Source organism: Colobus angolensis, unplaced genomic scaffold (assembly GCF_000951035.1).
Source record: "Colobus angolensis palliatus isolate OR3802 unplaced genomic scaffold, Cang.pa_1.0 Scaffold81, whole genome shotgun sequence".
Lineage (NCBI taxonomy): Eukaryota > Metazoa > Chordata > Mammalia > Primates > Cercopithecidae > Colobus > Colobus angolensis.
In genome coordinates, this window is record NW_012121932.1 from 11,271,353 (window position 1) to 11,294,191 (window position 22,839).

The 22,839-nt window shown below is 38.5% G+C and overlaps 1 protein-coding gene across 1 annotated transcript in view; it reads right to left on the minus strand.

Annotated features, from left to right (window-relative positions):
- TP53BP2 (tumor protein p53 binding protein 2) overlaps positions 1 to 22,839 on the minus strand; it is a 46,653-nt gene that overhangs the window by 7,725 nt on the left and 16,089 nt on the right. Inside the window, exons 5-16 of the mRNA XM_011929495.1 lie at positions 19,895 to 19,996; positions 17,232 to 17,406; positions 16,310 to 16,491; positions 15,778 to 15,942; positions 15,170 to 15,398; positions 13,756 to 13,866; positions 12,901 to 13,049; positions 11,217 to 11,679; positions 8,416 to 9,191; positions 5,896 to 6,033; positions 5,029 to 5,162; positions 1,622 to 1,788 (exon numbers count right to left, since the gene is read on the minus strand). Coding sequence (XP_011784885.1) covers positions 1,622 to 1,788; positions 5,029 to 5,162; positions 5,896 to 6,033; positions 8,416 to 9,191; positions 11,217 to 11,679; positions 12,901 to 13,049; positions 13,756 to 13,866; positions 15,170 to 15,398; positions 15,778 to 15,942; positions 16,310 to 16,491; positions 17,232 to 17,406; positions 19,895 to 19,996 — 2,791 coding nt within the window. The remainder of the gene's footprint in view (positions 1 to 1,621; positions 1,789 to 5,028; positions 5,163 to 5,895; positions 6,034 to 8,415; positions 9,192 to 11,216; positions 11,680 to 12,900; positions 13,050 to 13,755; positions 13,867 to 15,169; positions 15,399 to 15,777; positions 15,943 to 16,309; positions 16,492 to 17,231; positions 17,407 to 19,894; positions 19,997 to 22,839) is intronic.

Here is a 22,839-nt window from a genome sequence, read left to right on the forward strand (position 1 = left end):
ATGTCTCATATAATAAATTAATTTATATTTATTATATATAATTTTTTTAATATGTTACTATATCAAAATATTCTATGGTCCACAGTTCAAAACAAAACATAAAAGGCTGGGCATGTGGCTCACACCTGTAATCTCAGCTCTGGGAGGCTGAGATAAGAGGATTCTGTGAGGCCAGGAGCTTGAGACTAGCCTGGGCAACAGAGTGAGGCCCCATCTCCAAAGGAAATTTAAAAGGTCAGGCATGGTGGCTCACACCTGTAATGCCAGCACTTTGGGAGGCCAAGACAGGCAGATTGCCTAAGCTCGAGAGTTTGAGACCAGCCTCGACAACATGGCAAAACCCCATCTCTACTAAAAATACAAAAACTAGCTGGGTGTGGTGGTGCACAACTGTAGTCCCAGTTACTCTGGAGGCTGAGGTGGAAGGATCACCTGAGCCCTGGCAGTCAAGGTTGCAATGAGCTGTGATTGCACCACTGTACTCCAACCTGGGTGACACAGCAAGACCCTACCTCAAAAATAAATAAATAATAATAAAATAAAAAAGCAGCCAGATGTGGTGGCAGATGCCTGTGGTCCCAGCTATTTGAAAGGCTGAGGCAGAAGGATCACCTAAGCCTGGGAGTTTGGGGCTGCACATGACCATGCTGCTGCACTCCAGCCTGGGTGACAGAGTAAGACCTCGCCTCTAAAAAAATAAAATAAAATAATCACAAATATCAACAATAAAAACTACCAGCTGAGAGAGATGAAGAAGGGAATTTGAGGTTTGTGGTTCTCTGACTAGGGCCTGGAAAAAGGCCTAGACACAGAGGGAAAAGTGTTCAGCACAGAGGGCAGAGGCATCTGTTTTACCCTTAGGGGTCTTCCAATCAACTGGGAAAGGAGTTAACTGAAAACTTGAGCAGTATGGAGTTCTGGGACCTCCTCATTTGTCTCTGTCTTCCCTCCTTCTTTAATTCCTCTTAAGCCTAACGGAAGAGGAAAATTTACCTCAACTTCTAAGCCTTGTAAACAAAAAAAATTTTCCTTGTAAATACAAATGCCAATCAACATATATCCATCTAAAACTTCAAGTCCATTTTCCTCTAGGTACAGATCTGATGGTAGCAATCAGAACCATAAACTCAAAATCAAGAAAACAAAAGAGAAAAAAAATAAAAGACAGCTCCAAAATATATGTTGCCTTTATTTCACTGTATGACAAGTTTGATTTTTAGGAAACCTTGGACCATTTGGGTTCTTAAAACTGATCCTGCACTTCTCTTGCTCATGTTGTTTGGAGAGGGGGATCTGTTTACTTATTTGCAAGGATACACCATCAATCTATAAGTACTAAAGCCTTAATAGAGGGTCTTTTGATGGTAGAGTCATTAACACCACCACTAGGTCAGATGCTGCAGCACTGTCTTTTGTAGTTGAAGTAGTCCCTGACAATAGCTGTTTCTAAGCATACAAACAGAAGCTGTATTATCTGTGACCAAGGCTGTTGTATTTTCAAGGTCCAAGACTGTGGATAATATAAGATTTTTTCCAAACAAACATACTTATTGAATTATACCCTGGAGATATGAATAAATGAATGCAGTAATCAATACATTTAGTTCTACTTGTCACATACCATAAAGAAACTGGGAGCACTGAGTGTAGCCTTCCTCCATTTCCTCGCACTTATCTGCAGCAGTCTGCATGTCACTGTAGGTCATGGCAAACACAGCGGCTCCTGATTCCACCAAAAACTTACACACTTGGACGTTGTTACATGAGGCAGCACAATGTAATGGAGTCCTGAGAAGCAAGACACAAGGGCTAGAACTGTTTTCCTAAACTGAATGACACCTGCTGTGATAAGATATCTGGAAAGAAAGTTGTTGAGTCTTTCATCTACCAATCTTTCTTCTGAAAACCTCTTAAACAGTTTTTTAAAAACCAGTTCAACATAGATTATTGAACCCATCAAAGAATTACAGCCACAAATGAAAATTTCAGAGAGTCATGGACCACACTGTGGCTGGGAGCTTGGCAAAGGGTGAGAAGAATCAAGGATGTAGATAAACAGAAATGAAATCTGTATAAAAATTTAAGAAAAACAATATTTAAATGGATTTAATTCTATGTTCTGGAGCACCCAGCCTAATTCTTTCTGTCAGAGTAGAAGGTCTAACAGTCCTTAAGTTATTTAAGTTATACACCTTCACTCAAAACACTGGCCTTTAAATATATCTATTTATTGTTACCAATTTTGAAGGAATTAAGTTGCATATATGAACTACTTTTATATTTGTTAAATCCCAAGTTAAAATAAATTTTAATTGAAAAAATTTGTCAAATCAATTGAGACCAGAACAGTGACTGTAAAATACACACATTTCAATCTACTATAGGTAACTGGTCAGCAGCAATTTATTAATACCATTAAAGAGAACCTTCTCCAGCATCTCAAATGTTTTATAACAGATTATAAACGACCCTAGACTAATAGTAAAGGTATAACAAGAGCCAGTACCACTGCCCAAACTCAGAAGGTGAGTTTGAAACTGTTAATCAGGCTCTGAAGTACATAAGATTTAGTTTCTCTACTGTTTCCTCTCCTCTTTATTCTCCTTGGGTATACAGACTTGAAAAAAAAAAAAAAAAGACCAGGCGCAGTGGCTCCCAGCACTCTGGGAGGCCGAGGCAGGCAGATCACCTGAGGTCAGGAGTTTGAGACCAGCCTGGCCAACATGGTAAAACCCCAACTCTACTAAAAATACAAGAATTAGCCGGGCGTGGTGGTACACACCTGTAATCCCAGCTACTGGGGAGGCTGAGGCATGAGAATCACCTGAACAGGAGGCGGAGGCTGCAGTGAGCCAAGATCATGCCAGTGCACTCCAGGGTGACACAGCAAGAGTCTGTCTCAAAGAAAAACTTATTATTTTTTTTTTCTTTTTTGGCCAGGTACAGTGACTCACTCCTGTAATCCTGGCACTTCGAAAGGCCAAGGAGGGCGGATCACTTGAGTTCAAGGGTTCAAGACCAGCCTGGGCAACACAGCAAAATCCCATCTCTACTAAAAATACAAAAAAATAGCCAGGTGTGGTGGCACACACCTGTGGTCCTAGCTACTTGGGAGGCTGTGATGGGAGAATTGCTTCAGCCCACTTCAGCCCAGAGGGCAGAAGTTACAGTGAGCCAAGATGATGCCACTGCACTCTGGCCTGGGGGACAGAACAAGACCCTGACTCAAAAAAACAAAAAAAGAAAGAAAAAAAATTTTTTTAATTCCCCGTTCCAGATTTTTTTTTTTTTTTGAGAGTCTTGCTCTGTCACCCAGACTGGAGTGCAGTGATGCAATTTCGGCTCACTGTAGTCTTGACCTCCAGGCTCCAGAAATCTTCCCACCTCAGCCTCTCCAATAGCTGGGACTATAGGCACACACCAGCACACCTAGCCAATTTTTAAAAATTTGTTGTAGAGACAGGGTCTCTCTATGTTGCCCAGGCTGATCTCAAACTCCTGGGCTCAAGTGATCTTCCGCTTCAGCATCCCGAAGTGCTGGGATTACAGGTATTAGACATCATGCCTGGCCAGAACATTATTACTAATAGTTCGGCAAATATTACTATAGATTGTTTCATTGCATGCTCTTTAATAATGAAAAATTATATACAATATAAATGCCCAACGTTAGGAAAACAAGGGCATTATGACACAGTAAGAATTTGTTTTGTTTATGCTATAATGTTAAACTAAAAAGATAGGCTTAAACATTACATATGTTAGGAGCTTAACTACATTTGTGAAAAGCATATGAAAAGAGCTTGGGCCAAGTACGGTGGCTCATACCTATAAACCCAACACTTTGAAAGGCTGGGGCAGGAGGATAACTTGAGTCCAGGAGTTCGAGACCAACCTGGGCAACACAGTAAGACCTTGTCTCTACAAAAATAAAAATAAAAATAACTTTTTTAAAAAGACCCTGAAGAAAATATATTAAAATATGAATGGTGTTTACCTGTACACTGTGGGGATACAGGTGGCTTGTTTTCCTCTTATTTCTATTTTGCATGTTTTCCACAGTGGACACACATTAAAATATAAATGTTTAAAAATTATAACCAAAGTGCTTCTCCAAGCATTAAAACAAAAATTGGAAAACAATCTCAATGTCTAATAAAAGGGAGACTGTCACAATGAGTATGCAGTCATGTGATAGAGTAATATGAAGCTAACTGAGATGTATGTATGTGTGCATGCAATTTATATATGCATACATGAGAATTTTATATCATAACTATTTTCCATATTATGAGAAAAACAAGTTGTGAAACTAAAATATTGGAGTAAATATAGTGTGATTACAACTTTTTTAAATCCTATAAAGAAAAAAGTAAATTGTATTCTTCCACAAAAGTAACACATTATAACTTAAAACTTTTTTAAAAATAAAATACAAAATTTGCTATCTATTCTGCTAGTTTTGGGGGTGACAGGATCTTATTAGGACCTTTATTGTTATTATTTAATGTTGACTAACATTTCTCCTATCCTGCAAACAATACTCATCACTTGTAGTACTGCTTGTGTTTTATGTACACCCTGGTTCCATGACAAACAGATTCCATGGTCAAATATATTTGGGATATGTTGCAAGTTATAATCCCCTCTTGGAGATACAGAATGGACATTAAAATACTGAAGACTGTGAACCATTTCAGGGGCTTGGGGATACCTTGCCTAAATCAGCACTTCTCTCTTAAGCTTTGCTTAAGGATGCTAATTAACTGCGTACTACTTTGTTACACTTATTTTTATCATTAACTACTAAACTTGTTAAAACTCTACCTACTTCCAGGATGGGAATGAGATGACTGTTACATGAACACATGTTAATTCCTCAAAAATAGATACCACATTTCTCTAGCTAGATTACAAGCTCAAGGACATACACTGACATACTTCTTTGTCTTCCAACAGCACTATGACACTGCTTATAAACCGATTCCCGCAACTGAAGTTTGACTGGAGTTTAAAAGAAAATCTTACCATCCATCACTATCAGCAGCATTTACATTTACACCAAACTGTACCAGGAACTTCACGATTTCTGTGTGGCCTGCACACACAGCATTGTGAAGAGCCGTGATGCCTTCATCATTGGGCAGGCTTGGGTCATCAACCTATATCAATAAGAAGGGCGAACATAACTCTAGTTTCTTGTCACCTGAACTGTCACTACTAACTGGTTACTTTAGGGTCAAGAGGACAGAAACAGACTCTTGTGACACTTTTAAAAATCATAATTAAAACCTAAAGGAGCCAAGAAAACTATACCAAGAACAATTCTAGAAATAAGACAGACAGAATAACCACATTAAGTAGGCAGTCACTATAAAAAGGTTTTTTTTAAAAAAAAAAAAAAAAGTAGCACGAGAAACTATATCCTTATAGTCATTTTTGTTTATTTATCCTCCCAACTTCTCACCACAAATTAGTTTCTAAGTAGAAGCTGCATTTGCTATGGAAAGAAAAAAAAAATTTAAAAAAGTCAACTAAAAATATTTTAAATAATAGGCTTCTAAAAGTAGAGACCGCATCTCTAACCTAATACAGTATAGTACAAATTCATACACGAACAATTTCCAAAGCGGAGTCATGATCTCTCTTAAGAAAGAAAAGTACTCTAGAGGACTCCAAGTGAAAACTGAACTTCCAAATGATGACAATTCTATAGCATAGAATTTAAAATAGCATAGCCTATTCTAAAGCATGCCCAAGAGTTCCTGAACCCAACCCCACAATGCCTAAAAGGAAAACAATTTTAAAATACAATTTCTCTACAGTAGTTTTCTAATTAGAGCTTTAAAACAAAATACAAGGTCATATTTAGAAATTTACTAATTATAATCATACCTCATAAATAATTCTCTGTACAAGGTCAAATTCTCCCTCCAAAGACGAATCTAGCAGTAAAGCAAGGGGATTGAATTTCACCCTCATTCCATGAGCAATACGCTCTGAGCCGGTTTTACGCAAGTTTGTCCTTTTACCCTGTAAAGAAAATGGGTGGAAAATTTAGGATCCTGGTCTAAGCAAGAGAACAACATCAACAAATGGGAAGGAATGACTTCTCAGCTACATTAGTGAGAGGAACTTTAACAACATAGATTTGGCACATTTTATTGAAGTATAACATTATTCAGAAACGTATACAAAACTAATATGCAGCGTAATGAATTTTCACAAAGTGTTTAACAAACACCATGGAGCAAAGTTGGAGGAACATAACTTTAAAAAAACTAACGTAATTACATTTGGGTAATACATTATAGTATAAATTAAACTAAGAGTATAATTAGAAGTGGCAAATAGGCCAGCTTTCTGTCAAGTATCAGAATTAGCCAAGACTGGTCTTTAGATTGCCTACCTAATATAGTACAGCAAACTCCACTCTCTTCAAGTGGGCAACAGCACAGTTCAGAACTACAACAGCTAACCTATATTAAATGATTATTCATTAACCCTCACAAAAACCCTATGATCCCTACTTTACAGATAAGGAAACCAAGGCACACAGCTAGTAAATGGCAGAGCTGGGACACAAATCCAGGTAAGCTGGCTTCTTTAAAGTCTGCCATCTTAACCATTTCACACCAGAATGCCTCCTCAGAGGAAAGCATATAATTAAGGTAAATAATACAGATTGTTAGTCTGTCTTAGGTATAACAAGAAGAAATCCTATCACCTTAAACTTTTAATGAATCAGGCTTAAAAAAAAAAAAAGGCAAAATTTTAAAGACTAGATCCAACATCTTATAAAACAGGTTTCTTAAACACACCCCACAAAGTAGAGACATTTACTGTCGTGAAGTGTGATACATGTACTCCACATGCTTCTTTCATTTTATCTCAGATGTGGAAAATTGCCAAGTTTTAAAAAACATGAAGTGACAATATACTTCACAATGTGCAACGGCTAAAATGTTGTTCTTTGAATGCTGACTGTGGTTAATATAAATCATAAGCAGTACAGTATAATGACACTTGCCAATCCCACTGTTAAAGAATGTACGAAATAGTTGCTTCTATTTTACTTAAAACGAGAAGAAAAAAGTAAGACACTTTACTAGGAAAAGAACAGCAGAATCTTAATTAAAAAGAAAGTATGATATTTTTACCAATTCTGTTTTTCCTTTTTTCTCCTGGAAAATGTGGATTATTTTGACACAGCAACAAAAAGGCCAGAAAATAACAAGTGGCTGTAACGTGGATTAGTTTTGGTCAATGTGGCATAAAACTTCCTTCTTTTCTTATGTTTAAAACTCAAAGAGAATCAAGCCTTGGAACTTAGGAGCCACAGAGTTGTTTAAAAACTGTTAACCTCTATTTTAAAACTTTTTTTTCTAGCTTCAAATGTTTAGTACATAAAAGTTTTAAGCAAACATTTACTGCAGCCAATTGCTAAAAATAACTCTGGATAATCATTATCTTTGAATACTATCATATCTAAAAGATAACAAGGAATCAAATGCAAAGTACATTTACAAAAAATTCTTTTAATGCTATTTTGCTTTTGACCAGGTTTTAAACTCATAGTTCAGCATTCTACTTCCTTTCATGCTTACTGAAGCAAAGTGGCTTCAAATTAAACTATGAAAAAGCATACTTCATTCAGACACTCTGGGATTTTTATTTTCTGTCACCTATTTCAAAGTGAGAGAACTGAAGCTTAAATTTCAAACAAAAGCTTACCATTTGGAAGGAGTGTGGAAGGTGCACTCAAGTCAAAACATACAAAATTTTAGAATAACTTTCGTATGTTAAAGTACAAAAAAATCTTAGGGATCACCAAGTTCACCAGAGATTGATTTTCAGACTTTGTTGAAGGGGAAGAAGAGGCTGAAGAGGGGCCCCTCAGCCCAGTTACCTCTCCCTGCCCTCACTTCATCCAGAACCCTTCCAATTTTACCACTGTTTTAAGTTTGAGGTTTCACCTAACATTTCATTTTTTAAAATTTCACCGCTAGAAAATTTTGAAAAAGATTGACATCACCAATGAGAGAAGTTACACCATCTGCCTGATTTCACACAGCCAAGCTAGTAATCAAAAGTTTCAAACCCAGGTCTTTTGAGTCCCGGTCGAGTGCTGCTTCCCTAAATATGTGACATCAGCTAGAGAAGAAACAGCAAATGCAGTGTTTACAGGGGTAAGAACAAAACTCTGTTTCCTTCACAAATAAACGGGTTCTCTCTAAAACAGAAAAATGTTCTTTATATTGAATAAATTGCATTATGAAAACATTTATAAGATCCACTCTGTGCCAAGGGAATCGTAAAATAAAAATGCAAACTGGGAAGAAGAACGTGACCACCAAGAAGACCATAACCAAGTAAAGGACTCCAGAAAAGGCCATGAGATAGCACACTACTTACAGGAGGCAGAGAGACCTGCCCGGTGATTTCAGGCGGGCGCATGCTCACTGCGTCTTCTCCTGGCCCTTCAGGCTCCCCGGATGGGTATGGTGGGGGTGGGTATGGAGGGTACTCCTCCAGATACACATCAAGCAGATGGGGGGCCTCTGGATTTGGTTCTTCCAGGTTTTTCTGGAGATTTGGGCTGTTGTCTGGGACTCCCTCAGGCTCATAATCAAGGCCAGGAGAAGGAACTGGCATGTCACTGTTCTCTGTGCTGGCACTCCCCATATCCTCTGGGGACAACGACTCAGGAACCAGAGAGACCACCTCCTTCTCGGGCTCCACATGTAAATATGGATTCTGGATTTCTACTGGGCTTTCTGAGCTGGCAGTCACAGAAGCTGACTTGGATGGGTATGATGGGACAGAGATGGTCTCCATGGCCGCTATGGTGGTCCTCTGATACAAAAGCTTCTGAATATTTGGCCCGTTAGGACCCTCTGGCTCTGTAATAGAACTACGTTTCTTTAGTGGCCTTGGTGCATTAGACAATTTCTTTCGTAGGGCTTCTAGGTCAGCATCACTCTGGTTTCGGTACGGATTAGATAAGAAAGGCAGTAATTTAGTTGGGCTGAGTGGCCGAGGAATTCTTTCGTTTTCATGGTTCTCCTGAACTGAAGAAACAGGCTCTGTTTCAGGTTCTGGACTGCCAGGCTTGCCCTGGCTATTGGAATAAATGTTCTCTGGGTGCTGCTGTTGATTCTGGGCAGCAGCAATTACAGGCTTACCATATACTAATTGGAAAAGGAAAAAAAAAAGCCCTGATTAGCATTAATTAAACAAAACTGGCAAGAAACAGAAACAGCTAACAATAACTAAAGCCTCTTTTAATTTCATAGTTGTTACTACACAATCCCCTTCAAATATAATTAATCTTTAAAAATAACAAATTACAAAGCAGGGAACCCATCTTTGCATAATAAACTTATTACAGAATCAAAACCCCCCCAGAGTGTAACATGCACCGTACCTCATGAAACAATAAGAAAATGTTGCCAATTTTAAGAAATCACTGTCTGTGGCCGGGAGTGGAGGCTCAGGCCTGTAATCCCAGCACTTTGGGAGGCCGAGGCGGGAGGATCACGAGGTCGGGAGATCCAGACCATCGTGGCTAACACGGTGAAACCTTGTCTCTACTAAAAATACAAAAAATTAGCCAGGCGTGGTGGCAAGCGCCTGTAGTCCCAGTTACTTAGGAGACTGAGGCAGGAGAATGGCATGAAACTCGGGAGCTGGAGCTTGCAGTGAGCTGAGATCGCGCCATTGCAGTCCAGCCTGGGCAACAGAGCAAGACTCTGTCTCCAAAATAAATCACTGACTGTAGCATCCAAATTTAAAATAACAAAATGTGAAAAACATTTAGAACCAATGAAAACAGATAATCCTCTTATGTGTCCAGATTAAAACTAAACATCTTTCACTTTTTAAAGTGAGAACTTCTATTTGGCTTATAAAATTATTAAGAACCACTTATAGTTACCAAAGATATTCCCTGTTAACATTCTGATTATATTAAAATTATCTAATTCCCAAATTATTCCATTTTCACCAAAGACCCATGAAAAGAGTAAGAGGTAGCATATATACTGATTCTTTGCAGTCTAATTTCAATTATGGCATCTTAGGTCACAATTACATTGTTATTTCATGACTACAAAGCTATTTTCATTCAATTAAAACATGGTCAGTTTTATTCTAGTCCTATGAAGTAATAATTTAGAAAGAACCCAACAAATGTCCAAACTGTGTATGTTTAACACGAACTAACCTTCTGTTTTTACATTTAGCTAGTGGCTATGTCCTCATTACAATGACTCTAAAATACAGTAGAGAATACATGCATGTTTTCTTTTTTTTAGACGGAATTTCGCTCTTGTTGCCCAGGCTGCAGTGCAATGGCACCATCTCGGCTCACTGCAACCTCCACCTCCCAGGTTCAAACGATTCTCCTGCCTCAACCTCCTGAGTAGCTGGGATTACAGGTATGTGCCACTATGCCCAGCTAATTTTGTATTTTTAGTAGAGATAGGGTTTCTCCATGTTGGTCAGGCTGGTCTCAAACTCCCAACCTCAGGAGACCTGCCTACCTTGGCCTTCCAAAGTGCTGGGATTACAGGCGTGAGCCACTGCGCCCAGTCACAGTAGAGGATATTTTTAATAATAATAATTATATATATAAAGACATATAGACACATAGACACACACACACACATGTGTATGATGTGTGTCTATATATATCTACATATACATGTCTATGTATGTTTATATGTGTATATGTGCATATATACACATATACACACGTATATACCTATACACACACACACACACACATACACATACACACACACATACACGTATATATATACACACGCACGCGCACGGGCACACACACACACAGACAGGGCAGTGGTCCAGTCCTCTGCCCCCCCAGACTCCATGTGACAAGAACATCTAGTCAACCTACAGTGAAGACATACACCTTCCTTCTGCACTGTAATGACCCATGTATATTTGGTTCCCACTCACCAATAAGCCCCTCCAGACTTGAGACCACACTTTATTCATCTATTATCTTTCGTGCCTACTACTGTAGGAGCAGACATTTAGCAAGCACTCTTTCAAACTCCCAGTAAAGAACAGAAGCCACAGTTAAAAACCCTTAGCATCAGTCAAAATAGGGATTATTTTGCGGTCTGCTGAGAGATGGCAGCTCTGGTGTAGAACTTAAGCACGTCACCTACGAACATGAAGAACCTTACCACTTGAAAAGTGTGGCCCTCTGGTATGAGTCTTGGTCAATGCGCTCTGCACAGCCTGCTGGAAGTTTTTTCCTGGAGCCTGCTGCTGCGTATACATGGAATATATTGAACTTGCTGCCACGGTCTGGGGTTTTCTGAAGGGTGGAAGTAAGGTGTCTTTGGAAGGCTGGGGAGTAAAGGGCCGGACGGCAGCAGCAGGTGGACTTTCTTGCTTAGAACCTAGAGAAACGGTCTGGTCTTGGCCAACTGAAGGTATGCTGGGAGACAGCAGCACTCTCGGCTGCTGCCCTGATGTTTTTGGTTTAGTTCCCATGGACGGAACAACTGTTGACAACTGCTGAGAACTTCCATCTGGCTTAACGTCTGAAGGTGGTTGATTAGTTTGTCCAAAATAAGGCAAATTAATCTGTTTTGGTTTTGTAGGAACAGGAGGTGGTACTTTAGTCACACTTTTATTTGCAGCCTGTAACACACACATAAAAAGCCAGTTAAAATACTATATAACTGGGTACACAGGATGTTCTAGATAACCTAATTTCACAAATGTAAGTATACACCATAAAAATAATAGCTCTGGCAGGGTGCAATGGCTCATGCCTGTAATACCAGCACTTTGGGAGGCCGAGGCAGGCAGATCACGAGGTCAGGAGTTCGAGACCAGCCTGGCCAATATGGTGAAACCCCATCTCTACTAAAAAAAATACAAAAATCAGCCAGGTATAGTGGTGGGCGCCTGTAGTACCAGCTACTCGGGAGGCTGAGGCAGAAGAATCACTTGAATCCAGGAGGTGGAGGTTGCAGTGAGCCGAGATTACGTCACTGCACTCCAGCCTGGGCGACAGAGTGAGACTCCATCTCGGAAAATAATATATATATATTAACTCATATTTTTTAATTGTTAATTAGTTTTTGTTTTTATATATTTATTTCTTTTATTTATGTATAGACAGGGTCTCGTTTTGTTGCCCAGGCTGGTCTCGAACTCCTAGTCTCAAGTGATCCTCCTCCCACCTCAGCTTCCCAAAGTGCTGGGACTACAGGTGTGGGCCACCATGCCTGGCTGTTAACTAGTTTTAAATCTCTGTATTTACTCACATTTAATAATGAGCTTCATAAATACAATACAATCTCTCCCCTTTATGACTTCCACCTTGTTTCCACTTCCTATCTGGGCAATTTTAATACATTTAAGTGCCCACTTGAAAACTTTTGCTGTCATCTTTGATACTCAGATGGCATCAATAATGGGAAACCATTCTTGTTCACTGGAATTTCATGCAATCTAGACAACTGTAATAAAACACACCTAACTTGAAGCACTCACACACAACCTGGTTATCAAGGATTAAGACTGCAACAGTTACAGAAAATTCATTTTGTAATTTTGTAATTTTGAAGAAATAACATACTTGAATAATACAAATACAGTGTTCTTTGATGCACTTATACTTTTTAGAGAATCACACGAAATATGACCCAAATTAAGCACGTCAGTCATTCTCCCACCAGGTGTGAGAGCACAGACTCACGCAAGAGAAATTAAAATAACAGAATGCTAATGTATTTTCTAATCTCCTAGGTACATCCTGTTTCTTCTGCTCTCCCTCACATAATACTTTATCCCTTCTAAACATTACATTATAGAATTACTATTAAATTGTAAAACCCAGATATTTGTAGGTACCTGAGCATCCCGCAAGATATCTTCACTGCTCTGGTTCTTCCTCAGAGTACCAAAGGAAGGTGGGGCAGTGGACTGGTCTACTGCATCAAACATTGAGAACGGACGCACCTTCTTCTCTTTTTCCCTCAGTGGAACCTCTCCATCATCAACTAAAGACCAAAAAATCACAATGACATTCAAACTGTTTGGAATAAAATATCTCATTCACTCATAAGTTTCTCTCTCCTAAATCTTCCTGAAAATCTGTGTCAACAAAGCACGTTCCTATTTTTTAATTAAATTAATAAAAGGATAACCCAAGCACTATAATGATCGCACCTGAGTTCTCCTGCTAAATTAAGGTGTTCTGGAAATAAATTAAATACTGTTAAATATTGTCCCTAGTGTTAACACACTAGAAAATGAACTATCAGCCGGGTGCAGTGGCTCACACCTGTAATCCAAGCACTTTGGGAAGTGGAAGCTGGTAGTTTACTTAAGCCCAGAAGTCCAGTCTGGGCAACATGGTGAAACCCCATCTCTACAAAAAATAGGGAAATTAGCCAGGCATGGTGCATGCACCTGTAGTACCAGCTACTAGGGAGGCTGAGGTAGGAGGATCACTTGAGCCCAGGAGGTGGAGGCTGCACCAGTGAGCCATGAGCATACCACTGCACTCCAGCCTGGGTGACAGAGTGAGACCCTGTCTTTAAAAAAAAAAAACAAAACAAAAAGCACAGGACAGGAAAGGAAAGGACAAGGACAAGGACAGGAAAGGACAAGGACAGGAAAGAAAATGAACTATCTAAAAAGAATACACAGCACCTTTTAGATGACCAAAATTTAATGTCCAAGAGTAGCACAAATAAATCTCACCTTGATCCAGAGCATTCCCAGTGCTTTGAGGTACAGAAGCAGAGCCTTGGCTCGGGAAAAGATCTGCATTTGAAGGACTCCAATCAGGGCCAACTAGATGGATTTTAGAGCCTAAAATACAGAAAAGCAGCTACAAATAACTCAGCATTCTAAAGATATTTTTAATGATTTTTACTACTAAGACTTTCAATCTCTAAAAACAGCTTTAAATTCCAGACTCACAACATCCCCAAAAAATTTACTTAGAAAATACTGTATTATATTTTATATTTCTCATTTAGTACTTTACTCAAGCAATTTAAAAGTAGTCACAGCAAGTCTGCTTGAACCAGCAAAGACACATTATTCTTCATTGTATTAGAAAACATCACCATAACACCCAGAAAATAATTTCCAATTCAAGAGACCTAAGGGTCTAAGGTGTATTTTATAAATGGTATTTTAAGTGACACATGCACAACAGTAAATATGTGGACTCTTACTCTAGGACTTCAACTGCAGTCTTTCACAGCTCAGCATATTCAGGTTTTTTCTACACAGATACTTAAATTTCAAAAGCCACCGCTTTCATTTTTACTCACAGAAACAAAGCAAATATAACTCTTTCCACAATAAAATCCAGACTGCATGGTACTATTGTTTCACAGTAGTAATTATGGGAAAATAACAAATAATTTGAAAATCAGCTATTTTTTTGCACATGATAACGGTTAGAGAACAGAGACAACACTAGCTATTACTTCTTCTGTCCAGGGGTCTGAATGGTAAGGTCATTAAAGGATGCTTTACCCCCAATTTTCCTACAATTCTCCCTACACTTTCTCCTCCCATTACAAAACACTGGCTTGCACCTCTCCATGTATCTGAGAAGTATACAGAACGCAAAGATCACTAACACAAGGAGCCTCTGCTATTTTCACTTTTAATCTCCCAATATGTTTAATGTTATTCTAAAAATTATCAGCAAATTCTCACATGTAAGCAGATATGAATATTTAACACCACTCATCAACATAATAGATTCAGAACCTCACATTCTGTAAAGATGACACCACAAACACTTACATATGTTTTTACACAAAAAGAAAAGTTCTCAAGTTATTAATACCAGATCAAAATTTCTTTAGCAACAAGAAGGAACTTTTTAAAACAATTTTCAGCTTTATAAAGATATTGTATTTTATTTCATTTCCTGAATAGAATTGTATTATTTAGGGTTAAGAAAAATCATCTTTGTACAACTATGGTATCAATTTTAATTTTTTTAACTTATCATTACACTAGCAAAGAATACAAAAGGATTTTTAGAATTCAAACATGAATAATGAACACAAAGAGAGATTTTTTTAAAACTCAAACTTAGGAGAAAGAATAGTGGGGATAGGAAAGAACTAGGCTCTGCAGGACTTTTTACCTTTAGTTTGTGAAGCAGCCCCAGATCTCATGTTGGGCAGTGTCTGTATTTTCATCAGCCCCTCTGAAGCCTGCATGACCAAGGAACCATCTGGCAGGGCTGGCTTCACCAGCAATTCAGGCCTTGAGGGCATTCGAGGCATAGTAGATGACTGGATATAGGGACCTACTGCAGCCACACGGCTTGGGGCTGACACGGCTTGCTGGGGAAGATTTCCATCAGATGAAACCTTAGGAAAGAAGCACAGGTCCTTCAGTATTAAAAATCACCTCAGGAGATCAGACTTAGAAACTAAGATGTGACATTTTCTTTTTTAAAATGAGGACTTTCAGAATCTAGCCACAGAGTCTACAAAAAAACATTCCAAAATAAACACTCCCCAATGAACTCTCACCCACACTTTATTACAAGTATTAGAAAGACAAAACACAGGTAATAACATTAAAAAGTAAAAAAGCAGCAGATTGTCTTTTGAGGATCCATAAACAGCGTCTGTTTTCTGAGGGCACACTGAGTAATGATTCTGAAGAAGGTGCCTATGAGTAACCTCACCGGGCTGGTCATCCTTTTCCCTCCTCCCCCAAACCATTACAAAACGGCCCACTTACCGGTAGATTTTCTTTTTGCTGTAGAGCTGCCTTCTTCTTCCACAGCCGGTCCCTCAGCTCATTAACACGCTTATCCATGACTGCCACTTCTGAATTACGCTTATTCAAACACTCCCTCTGTTGTTGTAGCTTGGCATTCTGCTCTTGATTCAATTTGTTTCTTAGCTGAATAAAAGAGAGGGGAAAAAAGGTAGCCAAGGAGTAGGAAGAAAATGTCTCAAACAGTTAATCACATGGTTAACTATTACATAATTTCTAAAAATATGAGGTCCCTCCACACTTCTCATCTCATGGTTTAAAATTAAGTGACACCTGTGCAAGACCACCAGCTGTGGTTATGAGGAACGTCTCAAATTTCCTGTCTGGGGTACTATAAAGTTTACTCTGGATTCTCTGGAGTTTAGCTTCCCCCCACAACCTGCCTTCTCTTTAAGGAAAGGCAACTGAAATCTAGCACCTCTTGCTACTTATATGAGCAACTCTGTTTCTGGAAAGGAGGTTGTACAGCATTTGGCAAACAGCTACGGTCTACCTGCAGCTCCTTATAGAGGCGATCAAGCTCAGCCACTGCAGACTGATTGTCATGGTGGCCATCAATCCTGCCGTTCTTGAGCATCTCGAGCTGCCTGGTCAGTTCTTCTACTTTTGACACAGCCAGGACGAGCTCCCTCTGTTTTTGCTGGAACAAACTATTCATCTGTTCAATTTCCTCCACTAGATGAGAGAGAGAATAGCAACAACAGTTGAAAAGAAAAATAAGAATGGACCACTTCCCAGGAAACCGGGCTTTACAATAAACTTTCTAATAAACAGTAGAAAAATTTTTCAGAATGTCCTAGAAGCAACCTATTTCTTTCAGAAGCAACTGAAATCAACAGAGACATCTTTAAATCTCTGTGCTTCAATCTCAATGTATCGTTATCGGAATTTGCATTTAAAATATTATTAAACTCCAAATTTTAGAAACAATGAAAATCTCTTTAGAACTTTCAATTTTATAAGATTAGGTGGGTCTATTAAATCACTAACATTCTGATTAAAATGATATTGTAATAGATGGAGCTATTACATGAATAAAAATCCTTGCCTTCATCAAACTCTCAGTCAAAAAATGTTAAGAGGGGAAAAAATACCACATTTTCCAAAGGTATCTTAGAAATCCTGTATAAAACATTCAACAGCTGAATCCAATTCAGAGGAACCTGCGGCATCAAAACTGCAGTGAATAATATTTTTTTCGAAAGATTCCCTTTAAAGTTATCTACAGATCAACCATGGTGGCTTGCACCTGTAACCCCAGCTACTCAGGAGGCTGAGGTGGGAGGATCACTTGAGGCCAGGGTTCAAAAAAGACCAGCCTGGGCAACATAGTAAGACCTTGTCTCAAAAAAAAAAAAAAAAAAAAACCAGACCAAAAAATGTAGAAAAAAGTAAATCTATGAGGAACAACTCACCAAGTTTCCCATTGCTCAGTCTCTTCTGTTCCACGTGGCCTTTAAGTGCTCTCACTTTTTTTAGCTTAGCTTCCTGATTCTCAGCTATTTCTTTTAGCCTTTTAAGCTTCTCCTGTTCAGCAACTTGTTGCTGTTGTCGCTGATCTTGTTGTTTCAAAAACTTTAAGCGCTGTTCCTAAAAATAAAAGTAATCATTAGGTATGTCATTTTAGGTAGGTATACCACTAAGCTCAAAATAGCCTAACCGCAACACTTAGATGTTGAGATTGAGGTACACTTGTAACCCTGGTCTGTTCTCACCTTCTTCCTAAACATTGCCATCAGAATCACATTGGAAGTCTGTTCAAAACAGATACTCCTGAGCCCACCCTAGAATCTTGGGGATAAGATCCAGGAATCAGTATTTTTAACCCAAGTGGTTCTTATGCAGCAAGGATGCAGCGATTCTTGAACTAGTTTTCATAAACTGTCGCAACAATTTTAAAAAGCAGCTCATGTAGAAATGGGAAGCATTATAAGAAAGTATTTAAATATGTAAGATTTGGAGTACATTTAGATTCGAACCCAAGTTCTGCCACTTATTAGTTATGAGACCTTGAACAAACTGCATAACCTCACTAAGTATGCAAGTCTATGTTTCTTCATCTATAAAACGGGGATGATCAATAGTAACTACCAATGTTACTACGGTGAAGATTAAATGAAATGTGAAATGTAAATGTCTTTGAATGGTATTTTATGTAGTATATTCTCAACAAATGGTCACTGAAAAGAGCTAAAGAAATATTTAACACCTTTAGAAAGCTGCAATTATGGAATCCGAAACTGTTTCTTTCCCCTGCCCCAAGGTACTTTTGTTATAGCAGAAATTTTGTTTTTATTACATTAAAATTTTTAACTAAAACTGAGTAACAGAGCCACACAATTTATAATCACAGGTAAACTAGTTCTTAGATTAATATACCTAAAACATGTAAGTAACATGGAAATAATCAAAACAAAAACCCTGGCTAAGGCAGGAGAATTACTTGAACCCAGGAATTCAAGTCCAGCCTGGGCAACACGGTGAGAACCCATATCAAAAGGAAAAAAAAAAACCCCACAAGCACTTGTTTTTTAGTCCTTGAAGACTAAAAAGGTTAGAGATTTATTCTTCAACAACCAACCTTTTTATTTGACTATATATCCTTACTACTCAATGTAATGTGCATAAGCATCACCTGGAAGCTTGTGAGAAATGTAGAAGCTCAAACCTCAACTCATACCTACTGAATCAGAATAGGCATTTTCAACACGATCCCTAGGAGATTCGCATGTATCATCAAGTTTGAGAAGCAATGATATACATGATTTTGGAAAAACTGGGGTCTGGTATTACAAACAGAAATGGATACACAGGAACCCTAGAAAGTATGAAATGGAAGTCCACACTGCGTGTTGAGAACTGCCTTGAAGAATTCCTGGCCATTATTTCAAAGCCCTATTGTGTAACTTTGCCCATGACAAACCAACAAGTGTCTACCCCTGCTTCAGTGGCCTTATAATCACTAAAGGACTGGTCAGTTGTGGATCCTGGGTGTTAAGACCAGGGTTTGACAAACCATAGCCTGCAGGCCAAATCCAGCTTGCTATCTTGTTTTTTTAAGTAAAGTTTTATTGGGACACAGCCACACCATCTGTTTACCCATTATCCATGACAGCTTATAACAACAGAGTTAAGTAGTTGCAACAGAGGCAGCAAAGCTTGCAAAGCCCAAAATATTTACTATGTAGCCCTTTACAGAGAAAGGTCTGTTGGCTTTTGGGTCAGATTGGAAGCCTATGGCTGGCAGGAGAAGCAGCAGTTCTGATGGTAACAGAGTGGCTTCTTATAATTTCCTTGTTCAAGGCCAGGACTAGGGTTAGTTTGTGGATAAAGAATGTTACCCAAAAAAAGGCAAGCAGCCCATTATTGGTGCCAAGTTCCAGAAGGGGACAGTATTAGATTATTCTGATCCAAGATTAACCATGCCATGTTAGAACTTTAATATTCCTCTTGCTGTGGCCCACAGTAGTTCCTAGGAGCAAAGATGAAGGGCTCTTTCCACCTTTCCTGTCTGACTGATAACCAGCACAGCATAGTTAATCTTGTTCAGAATCAGGAGTCAGGAAGATCTTGAACAATTACCATGATATAAGGATTTCTACAAAATGCTGTAGTAAGGACTTAAAGAGAGCACCAAACAGCAGGTGGCTTTGGGGTTGACAATGTCACCTCATATCTGTGAGGTAATTGGCTTAACGGGGGTAGAACGTAAATAGCCTTACACATACATTAACAAGAGTGGCCTGTTAGGTCTTTTAAAAGAAGATACTACCAGCCGGGCACGATGGCTCACACCTGTAATCCCAGCACTTTGGGAGGCCAAAGTGGGCGGATCACCTGAGGTCAGGAGTTTGAGACCAGCCTGGCCAACATGGTGAAACCCCATCTCTACAAAAAATACAAAATTTAGCCAGGTGTGGTGGCATCTGCCGGTAATCCCAGCTACTTGGGAGGCTGAGACAGTAGAATCACTTGAACTCAGGAGGCAGAGGTTGCAGTGAGCGGAGATCGTGCCACTGCACTCCAGCCTAGGCGACAGAGTGAGATTTCATCTCCAAAAACAAAAAGAAGATCCTACCTTAGTTGCCAGCAATTGTTGCTGGGCTTCAATCTGTTGCTGCTGGCGAGATGCCATTTCCTGAAGTTCAGCAAGAGTCAGATCCATCCTAGGACTATTAACCTACGAGTAAAAACACAAATAAACACAATCCCAACTTACTATAAAACTATCACAGAGATTCTACCCTCAAAAGTCTATGTAAAAGCTTCATCTGAACCAACTACGACAAAATTACTTAGTGATTTTTCTTTCATAATATTAAGCAGACCATTAATTCTTACATTAATACTCATCACATTGACTTTTTAAGATGTAAAACATACTAATATACAATAATCTTTTATTTTAAGTTGTAAGTTTAAAATTAAATAGTTTCAACAGTCAGGAACATAAATGGAACAATTCAGAATTACCTTGTTCTGTAATTTATATTACAACAGAAGATCATATGTTTGATCATATTAAACATGATATTGAGGCACTGGCAGCAAATCTAGAATTTAGTCATTGGAATATCATTTAAAAATACAATAGCACTAAAAAATTCAGGACACATTGGGTCATCAGAAATAAAGCAAGGACATCCACTCTCACAACATCTATTCTACATTGTCCTAGAGGTTCTAGCCAATGCAACAAACAAGAAAGATAAATAAACAGCATCCAGATTGGTAAGAAAGAAGTTCAACTGCCTTCATAGACAATATAATCATCTATGAAGAAAATACTATGGAATCTACAAAAAAAACTACCAGATAAATAGGTTACATAGCAAGACAGCAGGATTAAAAAAAAAAAAAATCAAATATGCAAAAGTCAAGTACATTTCAGTACATTAGAAACAATTATAAATTTAAAAATTTTAAATACCATTTAGAGTATCAAAAATATGAAATACTTAGGGATAAATTTAATAAATATGTAAGATGTATATACCAAAATCTCAAAAACTGCTGAAAGAAAATCCAAATAAATGGAGAGTTATACCATGTCCATGAATTGGAGGCTCAATACTGTCAAGACAGCAATTCTTCTCAAACTGATCTACAGATTCAACAAAATCTCAACTGAAATACAAACAGGCATTTTTGTAAAAATTGATGTTGATTCTAAAATTCATATGGAAGTACGAAGCATCTAGAATAGCCAAAAGAACTCTGAGAAGAATAAAGTTGGAAAACTTACATTATCTGACTTCAAGACTTATAAAAGTTCCAGTGACCAATGCATGTGGTATTGACATCAAAATAGACAAGCAGATCAATGAAACAGAATAGCGAGTACAAAAATAGCCCCATACATGAGGCAACTGATTTTAGACAAAGGTGCAAAAGCAACTGAGTGGAAAAAGAATAATCTTTCCAATAAATACTGCTTATACAATTAGATATTCATATTAAAAAGATAAACTTTAGGGCCAGGCACAGTGGCTCACGCCTGTAATCCCAGAACTTTGGGAGGCCGAGGTGGGTGGATCACCTGAGGTCAGGAGTTCAAGACCAGCCTGACCAATATAGTGAAACCCTGTCTCTACTAAAAATACAAAAATTAGCTGGGCGTGGTGGCAGGCACCTATAATCACAGCTACTCAGGAGGCTGAGGCAGGAGAATCACTTGAATCTGGGAGGTGGAGCTTGCAGTGAGCCAAGATCGCACCATTGCACTTCAGCCTAGGCGACAGAGTGAGACTCTGTCTCAAAAAAAAAAAAAAAAAATGAACTTTGATTCTCACACCATATGCAAACGTTAACTCAATAGGGATTATAGATTTTTAAAGGTAAAACTGAAAACTACAAAACTTCTAAAAGAAAACAAAGAAATAAAAAAAATCTCTGTGACCCTGGGTTGGGCAAAGAGTTCTTAGATACAACATTAAAAGTATGCTCCATTAAAAAAAAAAACAAAAAACTGGATCCAGACTATTAGAACTCTCAAACTCAGAAAGAGAGCAAAAAACTGGGCAAAAGATTTGAACAAATAATTTCACCAAAGAAGAAACACAGAGAGCAAATAAGCACATGAAAAGATGTCCAAAATCATTAGTCATTAGAGAAATACAAATTAAAACCACAATGCAATACCACTACATATATATTTTAACAGCTAAAATTAAAAAGACTGACCATACCAAACGTTGGCAAGGATATAGAAACAGTAAAAATCTGGTGGGCAGGTAAAATAATATGATCACTTTGGAAACATTTGGCAGCTTTTTAAAAATACATATATGAAGATATAATTTATCTCTTTAATAGAGACACAGTCTCGCTTTGTTGCCCAGGCTAGTCTCAAAGTTCTGGCTCCAAGTGATCCTCCTGCCTCAGACTCTAGTTGGTGGTGGAGGAGATATATTGTGTCCATATGCACTAAAACAATGGCTAAGATCATTTTTATCATGTGCATATCATCCTTTTATCATTGTAAGATAATTATTAAATCAAAGAAAAGACTGGGTGCCATGGCTCACGTCTGTAATTCCAACACTTTGGGAGGCAGAGGTGGGTGGATCACTTGAGGTCAGGAGTTCAAGATCAGTCTGGCCAACATGGTGAAACCCCATCTCTATTAAAAATACAAAAATTAGCTGGGTGTGGTGGCACACACCTGTAATCCCAGCTACTTGGGAGGCTGAGGCAGGAGAATGGCATGAACCCAGAAGTCAGAGCTTGCAGTGAGCCGAGACCATGCCACTGCACTCCAGCCTGGGCAACAGAATGTGACTTGGTCCCAGAAAACAGTAAAATAAAATAAAAATAAAAATAAGTAAGTCAAAGAAAAGAAAAAGAAGAATCTGAAGACACAGTAAGAGCAAATGGTACTTAAGATCATCTGAATTCTACTATAAATGTACTGATGATTGGAAAAAGGTAATTAATGGCCGGGCGCGGTGGCTCAAGCCTGTAATCCCAGCACTTTGGGAGGCCGAGACGGGCGGATCACGAGGTCAGGAGATCGAGACCATC